Below are 11,992 nucleotides of genomic sequence, written 5' to 3' on the forward strand. Positions count from 1 at the left end.
GGGTGGAGAGGATCACTGCAGACCCCTCACACCCGGGACACAATCTGTTTGAACTCCTCCCCTCTGGACGGCGTTACAGGTCACTGTGCGCCACGACAACCAGGCACAAGGACAGTTTCTTCCCCCAGGCCATCACTCTGATTGACACTTAACCCATGACAGTATGACTGGATAATAACCCTCAGTGCAATACCTGTAAATATACCCTGTACAGATTATACAGATTCGTACAGGTCTCTAGTTTTATTTTTAAGTACTCCATTTTTAGTCTCATTTTATCTGGTCTCCCAATGAACATTCTTTTGTTGACTGCATTGTTTACTGTCGGTTCATACTATTTATTTTGTTATACTACACAGCCTTATGTTGGTTTACTGTTTACTTGCCCCTTGCTGTTGCCTTGTATGTAGATATGTACATGCACATTGAGAGCCGCTGTACCAGAGTCAAATTCCTCGTGTCCAGCACACCTGGCCAATAAAGCTGATTTTGATTCTGAAGACATTCCTTATCATACTGGAATATTGCACATGTAATGCCTTTTTTAAATGATGATCTGGACAGTAATGGATTATAATTAATAAATGAGATGACTCCATGAGCCTTGTCTTAAGGAAGAGCAGCGTGTCATGACTTCTGTTCACGTTCATCACCAAACGTTCACATTAGCAGTTTATAAGCTGTTTGTCGTTTGTTGTCTTCACTAAAAGTTAACTTACCGGCTGTACTGCAGGTTAACATTCATTAGTGTTGTGATACTGATTCAGATCTGTTGGTTTTGTTTAGGGTGTTCCTGGTAGCCCTGGCTCACCCGGCAGAGACGGTCCCCCAGGAGCAAGGGTAAGAGCATCGCCTTTACTTACTGGTTATTGTTGCAGTGTCTGTCGGTGGTTTTTGGGAATATGTAGTGTTGTAATTTTATGATGCATAGATCTTCTCCTCTGCCATATATTGGAAATAATGTGTCAATATAGAGATGTAGACTAAGTTTATTTTTTCTCTTTCTCTCTTGAGGTTGTTTTGATATAAATGGAAAACGTGGCATTGTGGACAAGTATGTAGCACATATAACAAGATGGGGGGGGGAACTGTCCTCTGGAAAAGTCCACCAAATGTCATGAAAGTGTTTATTAAAAACACACACACAAAAAGTTTTTAAAAAATTCTTGGTATTTGTTCATATACGTTATATTTGCAAGTTGTTGCTACTCCACCACCTCAGTGGACTTTCAGCAGCTATAATCAGCAATTTGTGTAGCAGTTCTAACATTAAGGTAATAAATACATTTGGCAAACATGATAGATAAATGATTGTCAAAAAAGTAAAATAAAATGTTTTAAAGACTGGAAACCACTTAGAGTATCTTGTTCCTTACTTTAGGTGATCATTTAAATGTGCTTTAAGATACACACTCTATTTTGTAAGTCTCTTGGGAAAGTATCTATTGTACTGTGGTATTTTTCCAGCTGTTTGTTAGTTCGTTTTATGTTCCTTCAGTCTTTGTGCAGTTGTAGAAAACAGTACATACTGCCCATTGGTGATAGATGAGAAAGACTGTGTTGTATTAGCTGGCTGACAGAGGAACCAGGCCTTACAATACCCAGCTGGGCTGTAAATACCAAAACAGAATCCAGTCATAGTGTCAAGTGTCTGCAAGGAGAAAGATGTAATATAAGAGAGGAGTTTAGTCTTGGCCTGGCTCTTGGTGAAATGCGCTAGACATAATCCATCTGCTGCTGCTCATGTTGGCTGACAGGGGTCCAGACACCGTCCCCTCTGTGGTGGTTTTAAGGAGAAGTCGTACAGTTTTCAGACTTGTTTTGTGCTTTCCTTCAGGACACGTATGCTGGCTGGAGTGTCCTCTCACCATTCCAGTTAGCTTTAGAGTTCATGAACAGAAAAAGCATTATGTCTTTTCCTCTGCTTCCCACTGGGACTTTTTAAACCATCTCATTTGTTGCTTCGAAGCAGCAGTGTGCTTTTGTCTTTACCCATCACACATGAACCTTTATATTTTTGAATATCTGTTATCAGACATTTTTTAGGGAGCAAAGCAGACTGATTGGCAAGTAAATGTATTGGCAAGTATATAGCCTGATAATGTGTGATTTAAACTGAATTTCAGCCAAAGCAACCAAAAGGCTTTTCCTTATACTTTTAACTCTATCCCGCTCCCAGAGTTGTACCATAACAGTGGGAGTGAGATGGAGACCCAGTCAGATCTATGAGCAGCAGACAGGGACACATGCTCGTACAGTACAGAGGACTTAAAAGTGGCTGTTCAGTAACTCAGCAGAGGTTCTCAGCTCTCTGGGGGAAAGCAGACCTGTACAGTTTAGCTTTCTTTCTACAGTGTTTTTGACTCGAGACTTGTAGTAACTTCATCACTGATGCTGAATTTGATCTGAGTACCTAATGTACCGTCAGGTTTTCCTTGCTGAAGGGCACAAGATGTAAAAACTACTGTCTTTTACAAAGTAATATATTGCTATGAAACGGTGTGCATCTCATTGGACAGTCAACCAGTTTGCACAATGCAGTGGCCATCATGTCTTAATGCTCAAGCCATTAGACACAATTGTCTTTAATGTGAATGTAGAATTGCCTTATCTTCTCCTAAAGGCTACTGCAAGAGCATTTAAATTGTGCATGGGAAGACTTCCAGCCATTCATCATTTTGTTTTTTAGACCTGTGCTTTTCCAGCTGTGGCATGTGTTCTGTGTAAAACCAGCCTGCTGGTTAGTTCTTCTGACCAGCTTCTTACAGTGTCTTGCATTTGCGACTCTTATTTAACGGTTAAAGGTGAAAACACTTAACAGCTCAATGTTTTTATATAGAAATTTATTAATGCAGCTCTTCAGTTTTTTAAAATTACCAGCCTGCAGTGTATCACACCCGTATTCGCAGAATGTAGTGCATGTTTACTAATGTAATTATTGAGTGTAATCATGTGAAATTACTAATAAGTAAGCAATTTTAGCTGCTATCATCTGGGAACAACTTCCCCTCTGCAACATTGATTTATGACAGGCCTACTACATTGATATTTCATCAATACGTTATCAGTCTGTTGTGTATTTCTAATACTTGTAATTATTAGAAAGACACTTTCACAGTGTGTATGTTTGTAGAATCACAAACAGCCAATTATAATTTCCAGGTTTTAGTATTTCCATACAAAACATTAAACATTTCAAAGCAATGCTTTAATTGCTGCAGAATAAACGGCACCGGGCAGCGCCACACTCTGATGCTTCTAGCAGCGCGCCCAGGCTGTATGTTGTAGCAGATGCATTGAAAGCGGTAGTGAATACTGATAAGAGTCAATTCACCAGGGGGTGAACTGACAGCGGTTTATGACACCATTTATTTGACAATGATATAAAAAGTGGAATATTGCCAGTTGAACAGTAATTATGACTAGAAAGCAGCTTTTGAAAACCCCAGCTGCTTATACTGGCTAGTAGGTTTGCCACTTAATGGGGATTTGTCCCAGCTACTAGTCTGTATCATCTGATTTGTATAAAGGAGAACAGGGAAACAGATGGCCCTTTGGTTCACAGTGAAACCTATCAGCGCTGCACTAGTCCACTGGGCATACACACTGTACAAAACCTTTAGTGAGGCCTATACAAGCCAACCATGCCTGGACAGTTACTGTTCTCTGGGGACCTGCTTTGTCCATAACACAGTGAAGATGGATCAAGGAAAGCCACAGATCTTTACAGAACCTGTACTCAAACCTTATTGGATTCAAGTTTTCACCAAGATTCAGACTCATTAAACACTTTGACTCACAGTTTTATTATTCACATACAGCTGACTTGTAAATGATGTAACATGGAGAGAAGGTACGGTCCTCATCAGAACTGGAGCTGATCATCCAAGCTTCCCTCAAAGCTCTTTGCAAATAAGGTTTGATACAGAAGGGAGAGTTAGGTTAACATTGTCTGCAGTCCATTTCTTGGACTATGATTCAGAAAAACCTTGCTTCTTGGCTTCTAAAATATCACAGCAGTGATGCATCTTCATGAGCCAGGCTACTGTGAGAGAAGGCAGGAGGCTGAAATTCTTATAGGAACCGCAAGGGGGAAAAAAATCTGGATTATAGAGTCGGCATTGATGGTGTGTGTGTGTCATTTTAACATTGCATTGTGCTCCAGCACTGCACTTTTAGTACGATTTAATACTGCACCATCAAATAATTCACAGTGGGAAGTTTTATAAATGTTTTGCTCTTAATATAGGGATTCCTCTTGTTCCAGGGGTGTTTCTGCTCAGATTGAAAGGATTTTTTAAAAAGTGTGTCCCATTAGTGGGTTGAGCAGCATGAGTGTTTACTGTGTGACACCAGTGAGAGTCACTCTGGTTCCGAGTGACCAGAGGCTAAGGCTCTTGGAGTGCAGACGATGTTGTGCAGTCAGCACTTGGTGTTGGTATACTCCAGCAACAAAACACAGTCCAGACAATGGGAACATCCAGTATAGGTGCTAAAAAATTGTCAAATTTTCACTGACTATATTTGAGGAGATGGTCATAGTAAAAACCTGCGGGTGCAGGTAGAACAGAACTGGCACAGGATGGCAAAAAGATGCAACAACACACTGAATATGAATGGCACTACACCCTGTGAGCTGAGGAGAGAATAGGAAATGGGTGAACAGGTGGACATTGGAGTCGGGGTGGGGAAGTCTGCGGGTATGTGGTGGATGAGTGGAGAAGAGCAGGTCTGAAAAATTTTACTTGTGCTTTTTAACTTGTATGTATTTTGTTTTTATTGCTGTGCACATCGGGGGCCATTGGGCTGGAGTCAAATTCCTTGTATTTTTTGATAATACTTGGCAGTAAAGTTTATGCTTATGCTTCATTCCATTTGTATTCAGGGGCCTGAGAAAGTGAGAATGTGGCTGAGGGGACAAAAGTGCAGACTGGACGGAATTAATAGGACCAGGGCAGGAGTTATAACATATGTAGCACATTGTATAAAGATGTTATATTCTTTAGTTTCAAGTCATTATATTGCTTTTGCCTCACACAGGTTAAATCGAGAACTGTATAAGGAGTATGCACATTGAAAGTGCATCAGCCTCAACGTGCAGCCACAAAGTTCAACTAACATCCAAGTCCAAATGAAAGGATTAGCTGAACCTTGGGTTAAGCTGTTTTCCAGGATGGTCTGATGCTGAGTTGAACTGCCAAACTGTATTAATAGCACCAATTCTGTTCAGTTTGAATAGCCCAGTACATCAAAGCCATCATCATGTTATTTAGACAGGCCTACAGAAGCGTCACAGGTATGAATGCGCTTTCGAAGCAACGGTTGCAATTTCATAATTTTCGTTTGCTCTTTTAAAACCACGGCATCACAGAGAAGACATTAAAGGGCAGGGGTGGTTTTACCCACCTTGGGGCAACTAAAATACATATTCTGTAAAACCCCACCAGGTTATAGTTAAAAGCTCTACATGAAGAAAATGCACCTGTGTTTTGTGCATTTCGTCTAAATCCAAACATTTTAGTTGTTGCCAGACTCTGAGGTTGGACCACGACCAGCAACAGAAGCAGCAGCTGCTCACTTTGGTTTCCATCAGTTGCCTTTATGCTAACTGAATTAGAAAATTACAGAGCGACTGTCCGTTTAGTCTGGAGATTTGCAGGAAATGTCTCAGGCCCTTTAGAAAGGGATTGCACAAAATAACCAACAGGAAGCTGCACCAAATGTTTACCGAGTGTGTTTCACTGCCACCTTTGCAGGGTCTGCCAGGTAATAATGGACCACAGGGACAACAAGGACCCCCTGGACCCATTGTAAGTCTCTCCTGTTTGTTTATTTTCAGCATTATGTTTCATAGCCGATCACCATGACATGTGGACTGACTGATCTTTCTCCTTTCCATGACCTTTAAACTCTATTTGTCGCTTTCTATAATTGTCTGTCTTTCTCTCAGGGAGCACCTGGAGCACCTGGATCTCCAGGACTAGGTGGGCCAGCAGGACCCCAAGGGGATCAAGGGCTTCCAGTGAGTCAAACGGTTTCATTTCATTTTGATAAAATTGATGTGAAAAAATATCCGACTCTGAATTTGCAGGAGACACAAGAGTTCTGCAGTGAAATACATGCACCATTGTTTTTACTGCGTCGGCTGGGAAAATCATTTTGTTCAGAACACAACAGTTGTTGTTTTACTTGTGATGTGTTTGTTTAAATATTAATAACCTTGTGGCTTAGTGCTTTGCGAATTGTTTGTTTTTCTCCTCCTTGTCCTGTTCCATTCGCTGAGCTCCCTTTTCCGAACTGGGAGCAGCCTGTTAGTCTTGGAAACAGATCAAAATAATAACAGCCATTTGGTAATAAGTTGATGCTGCGAACATGGCTGATTTGCAAAGATTATCCAATAGACAAATGTACAGTTGTCTCATAAAGGGACTTTTTACAAAATAGAAAATATTTTAAAGATCAAAAATCTTATTTTTCATGTTTAGTCATGTTTAATGTTTAGATGTCAAGTGACACAACATAAGCAGAGAGGGAAAAGACAGACAGCTAGTCAGGTCTCAAGTCTCCAGGCCAGCAGCACAGTTCGGCTAGAGAGAGAGAGAGAGAGAGAGAGAGAGCTATAAATCACTTAACAACACACTCTCCAGTGGCACACACATACAAACAAATCCGTGAGAGATCACATCTGCCTCATCTGTGAGACGTGGTATGTACATGATTTTAACATCCAGCTTGTACACAGACAGACAATCTGGAGTCTAAATCTCTTCAACTAAAAGTTTTAGCTTGAAAATTCACCGATTCGGTCCCTGTTCTGCCCCCTTGCAACCCTTTGCCAGGTTGCTCCTGCAAAAGATTACTTTTCTTCTTAAACAAGTGGTTCTTATCTGAAAAAGTGGCCATTTAAATCAGCAGGGGCATTTTGCTTTATCTTTTTGCAGCTGACCTTAAGAAATCTCACAGAAGTTAGTGGTACCAGTTTGGCTGAAGTGGACACAGAATGCCACACATGAGTCAACATATGCTGAAGCACAGTGAATCTATAGGAATGAAGGGAAGATGGATAGTAAAGATGCAGAGTTTTACAAATTCATGACCCGATGTCCTCGTAGCTAACGTGAAACTCCATCTTTTCTGTCTTAGGAATGACATGAAGCATCTGGTGGTGATGTGCTTTATCTATCAAGAGCAATATTCATAAAATTTATAATATGGGACAGAACAAAACATGGTTTATTTGTAGTTTATTGCACAGGTTTTTGCAGACTGTAGGAGAATCTCTAGTCAACCGGTCCAAGTTGTTACATTCTTGACAAGTTTGAAAGGACAGGTGTTGCAGAAATGACAGCATAAGTCAAGCTTCTTTAGGCATTACACAGTTTAAACTGGCCTTGCTGGTTCATTGATGTACATTTTAGCCAGATCTCACCACAGTTGTTATGCTCGGCCTCGCAAGCCTCTCGCATTATCATAGTGCTTGGTTATCTCCGGTGTGTGTGTGTGTGTGTGTGTGTGTTTGACCTGGAGAAAATGCTGTTTGTTAATGTTGTTTCCAGTGACTTAACCACCTGAGGGTTTTTTAGATTTATCTTGGTAGCGAGCATCCTTGTGTTTGCCAGTTCACAAGAAAAAGCAGCAGTCTTGTTGTGACTGTTTTATCAGTCCACGTTCAAGTCCTGTGCAAGAGGAAATCATCATAAACATCTCTATGGGGATGGACTGCAAAACATTTTGAGTGAAAAAACATCTCTGTTCTTTGGACAGACTGTATATACAAGGCATTATGGGAAGGTAGTTTTGATTAAATAATGAAAACGATTTTTATGAGAGATACTCCAGTGTGACCGACTTTGGTTCCCACACAGTTTTATTTGGTTTTTTCCATGTCACCCTGATATGATGGTAGACATTTATGTTCCCAGGAAGAATCAGGAGCTCTGCACAGACACGAAAGGACATACATGAGAAGACTTTTATTGTGGAGACCTGCACTTGTCAAATGTTGGCACAGGCTTCCTATCATCTTCAATACAGTATGCCAGGGCTGCAGGGCTGCACACACACTTTGTCTATCTACCAACCCACACACACAGTAGTCAAGTCTGTTTCTCACAAGACAGACAAACCTTTATTCAAGAGCTGCAATATCTTCAAACTGATATTTGTCATATCAGCACATGGTTCTGTGGCCATGGAAGTTTGCATTTGGAATACATATGCTCCTAGGTTTTTTTTGTGCTCGACTTTGTGTGTGGTGTTATGAGATGTATCTGTGTGCTTTGCAGTGTTAGCAGTTGCAGAAATTGCCCTCTGTTTGGGGGCTTACACGTGTGTTGTCTTTAGGACACAAGGAGCCTGGACACATTTTGTCAGAATTTAAATTCATGTAGATATACCAACTGTTAGATCAGTGTAGAAAAAACTCTTGTGTTTGAGGAGGCATAAAGCAAAGGGTAAAGAGAGAGAGAGAATAATGGGGTGGAGAGATCAAACGAGAGGAATGGAGAGATGAGCAAGGCCATTTCTGAGTACACATCCCAGTCTAATGTTTATTCTCCTCCTGTGCTTTTACGTTCCAGGGTCCTGCTGGTACCAAAGGCGATAAGGGAGAAAGAGTAAGTCGCTCCACTCACACACTCCAACCACAGTTTAGAGAAAAGCAGGTTTTACTGCTCTATTGTGCTGTGAGAGTTAAGCTCTGACAATGTTTCACAGCTTTGTTGTGAAGAAACTACTCTCCAACACGCATTAGCGGGTTCTTGGTGGTTTTTTTTTTGCACGCATTCACTTTATTTCTCTTTGCACTACCTCAGACTCCTTCATAACAAACCAAATCAAATCAGTCAAATTTACAGCAGAGTAGGGTCTGTAGTTTTGCTGACACAGTGCTGAGGCCATCACTGCCAAGGGCTTGAGAGACATGCAGCTTGCCAAATTGAACTGAATCTGTAATTCCTGTTTCTGCTTCATTTTATCAACTGCTGTGGACATTTGTATCTTGTTGCAGTTTATTTTCAGTGCAAGGCCCAACATGACAGTCACTGAAAACAACACATAACAGGATTTTTCTCCTCTGTATTGTACATTTGTGTGGGGTGGCCCTGTTGCAAATAAAACTTTGGTAGAATCCTGTTATTAGTGTCTTGTAGTGTGTGTCTATCCTAAAACTCATTTCACAGGTACAGAATGACTCAATACAGTAATGATTAAACAGGAAGATATGTAAAAATTTACTCCAAGCCTGTTTTCCATTCTATATTTTTGTATAATACTGCATTAAATGTCACATCACACACAGTATTAAGATGATTGCCAGGTACTGAATATATAATAAACATTTGTTCAGCAGTCAAACCACTTTCTTTTATTTAAGCAGTTCTGCTTTTGGATATTTCCATATATACACTGATCATCTATAACATTATGACCACTGGCAGGTGAAGTGAATAACACTGACTATCTGTTACAGTGGCGCCTGTCAGTGTGTGGGGTATATTAGGCAGCAAGTGAACATTCAGTCCTCAAATAATGGGCAAGTGTAGGGATCTGAGTGACTTTGACAAGGTCCAAACTGTGATGGTGAGATGACTGGGTCAGAGCATCTCCCACACTGCAGGTCTCAGTGGGTGTTGTTGGTCTGCAGTGGTTAGTACCTACCAACAGTGTCTAAGGAAGGACAGATGGTGAACTGGAGACAGGGTCATGGACGCCCACGGCTCACTGATGATGAGGTTGATCTACTGTAGATTAAAGCTTTAAATTTCATTCTTCCTTTTCAAAAGATTCCAGTTAGTTTGAATCTTTGGGTGACTCAAATGGATTCACAGAAGATGCACAGTGAGCATCAGAGTGACATGAGTGGCAACCGCTGCAGTGATCAGAGTGACATGAGTGGCAACCGCTGCAGTGACTCCTGTGTGCACAGCATTCAGCAGGTGGTCATAATGCTGTGGTGGATTAGTATACATCTTACAAGTCTTAACTCATCAGAAATCAAGTCAGGTTGGAACAAATATGGGTTTAGTGCTAACTGAACAAAACAAAATCAGTATCTTTTCAGTGGAACATTAGCCTAAAAGGCCTCCAGTGCTTCTATAAGGTTGGGCAACTCGGCATATCCTGGGTTTTAGCCCCTAGTGTAGGTCAAGCTCCAGAAACGCTGGATCCTTCTCACAGTATAGGATCTTTGTTAGTTAGGAACCTGTTAATTAATGAACTCAGTTCCAGCATTTCTGATGCATTTTTCACACTGTATAAACTGCATTAAAAAAAAAAAAGAATTTAAATGTGTAATTATGTAACATACCAACATAGTAGCACAAACTCAATGAAAGTTTTACTAAAAGAATGTATTTTACATAACATTGATCTATATTTAATTGTACAATTTTCTGATTCTGTCTGTATTGCCCTTTAAAGTGTGCTATGTTTTTTGGGCTGTATAAATATAAGGGACATCAGAGTGTGGAATAAAGGAGCAGTACGCTCATTTAAACACACCAATTTATGATCTGCTGGTCTGGAGGTTTATGTTCCTGCGTTTACTCAGAAAACTGGTGTCAGTCTACAGTGTGGTTGTGTAATAGCACATCTTAAGAGCTGCGTTTGTTCTTCAGGGTGATGTCCAGTCTCAAGCTGCTGTGCGTGCCATCGCACGGCAAGTGTGTGAGCAGCTCATCCAGAGTGAGTAATCTGTGATATTTACACATTAACATGAGCACATACAGTTTTGTTAATTAAAATGTTTTTCCTGAACTCTACTGGCTTTACACCTTCTTTTCTCCTTGTTTCTATTCTCTTTGATTTGTGGTGAAACCCTATGAAAAAGAAACAACAACAAACAAAACGTCTCATTTTAAACTAGTCTTCTCCTCTGCCTCATGCAGGCCACTTGTCTCACTATAGCTCCATACTGAACCAGATCCCTGTTCAGGCAGCAGTGTCCGTCCAAGCAGTTCCTGGACCACCAGGGGAGCCAGGTAGGAGAGGCCCCCCTGGACCTCAGGGAGAGCAAGGTCCACCCGGAGGACCAGGCTTCCCCGGTGCCAACGGCCAGAATGGACGACCAGGAGAAAGAGGCAAGAGAGGAAAATGACTGAAGATGTGTTTATGAGTGAAGACGTGGCTGTTTACAGGATGGGACAGCAAATGTCAAGAGAAACTGACAAAGGAAAATACACTTAGCAATTTCCAAACACATATGTACTGTACTCTATATACAACTTATTCTCTCTGTAAGATACTGAGGGATCACTGTTTTTTACCTGCTGTATTTCCCCTAAAAGGTTGATATGATCACTGTGTAGCTAGTGCAAATTTTGCTATTACTACCCTTGTTGTAGAAATTCATGGAAACAAAGATACAGTGTGTTGAACATTGGTCATCTGAGCAGTCGGTTGGCCTCAGAGAGAGCTCAGAGTAAACATGATCAACAGTTGGTTTTCATGCTTCTCTCTGAGTTGGACACAAGATATAGCTATCTGGGTAGCAACAGCTAAGTGCATAGGATGATCACTCGATTATCAGGTCAGCCGGCAAGTTGACCCACACGTATATTCCCATAATGTAATGTCTACAGATATTCTTTTTGGGGGGCAGAAAACAAATCTCCACGTCTCCATTTGGAGCTTCGGCCTTTCAGCTTCTTTTCCTGGCGCCTCTGACTCATCAGACAAAACTCACTGTGAACATCAGAGCTCCCGTGAGGTTTAGTCCAGGCCAGAAGACGGTAACTCTCAATATCCATGAGGTCATTCCCCTTGGCCATGAGACCACAGAGGAGAAACAGCCTTTATGAGTCTCCGTCTTCATCAGTAAAACATGCAGCCCACACTAAAGAACCACATACCGAATGAGCTGCGCACACACAAAGCTAAGTAAACTGAGAGCAGCTGAATTGTCAGGAATGTCCAGCATGGTTATGTCCTCCTCCACAGTTCAGACATTTGATTTTTTTATTTTATATTTTATTTTTTTTACAGTGACATTTAC

The 11,992-nt window shown here is 41.0% G+C and overlaps 1 protein-coding gene across 8 annotated transcripts in view; it reads left to right on the plus strand.

The window, feature by feature from the left end:
* col14a1a (collagen, type XIV, alpha 1a) overlaps positions 1-11,992 on the plus strand; it is a 147,209-nt gene that overhangs the window by 127,520 nt on the left and 7,697 nt on the right. For all 8 annotated transcript variants that reach the window (XM_020608497.1, XM_020608498.1, XM_020608499.1 and 5 more), the window contains 6 exons: positions 787-840; positions 5,757-5,810; positions 5,951-6,022; positions 8,580-8,615; positions 10,617-10,683; positions 10,887-11,078. In XM_020608497.1, coding sequence (XP_020464153.1) covers positions 787-840; positions 5,757-5,810; positions 5,951-6,022; positions 8,580-8,615; positions 10,617-10,683; positions 10,887-11,078 — 475 coding nt within the window. The remainder of the gene's footprint in view (positions 1-786; positions 841-5,756; positions 5,811-5,950; positions 6,023-8,579; positions 8,616-10,616; positions 10,684-10,886; positions 11,079-11,992) is intronic.

The sequence above is a fragment of the Monopterus albus genome, unplaced genomic scaffold (assembly GCF_001952655.1).
Source record: "Monopterus albus unplaced genomic scaffold, M_albus_1.0 scaffold93.1, whole genome shotgun sequence".
Classification (NCBI taxonomy): Eukaryota; Metazoa; Chordata; class Actinopteri; order Synbranchiformes; family Synbranchidae; genus Monopterus; species Monopterus albus.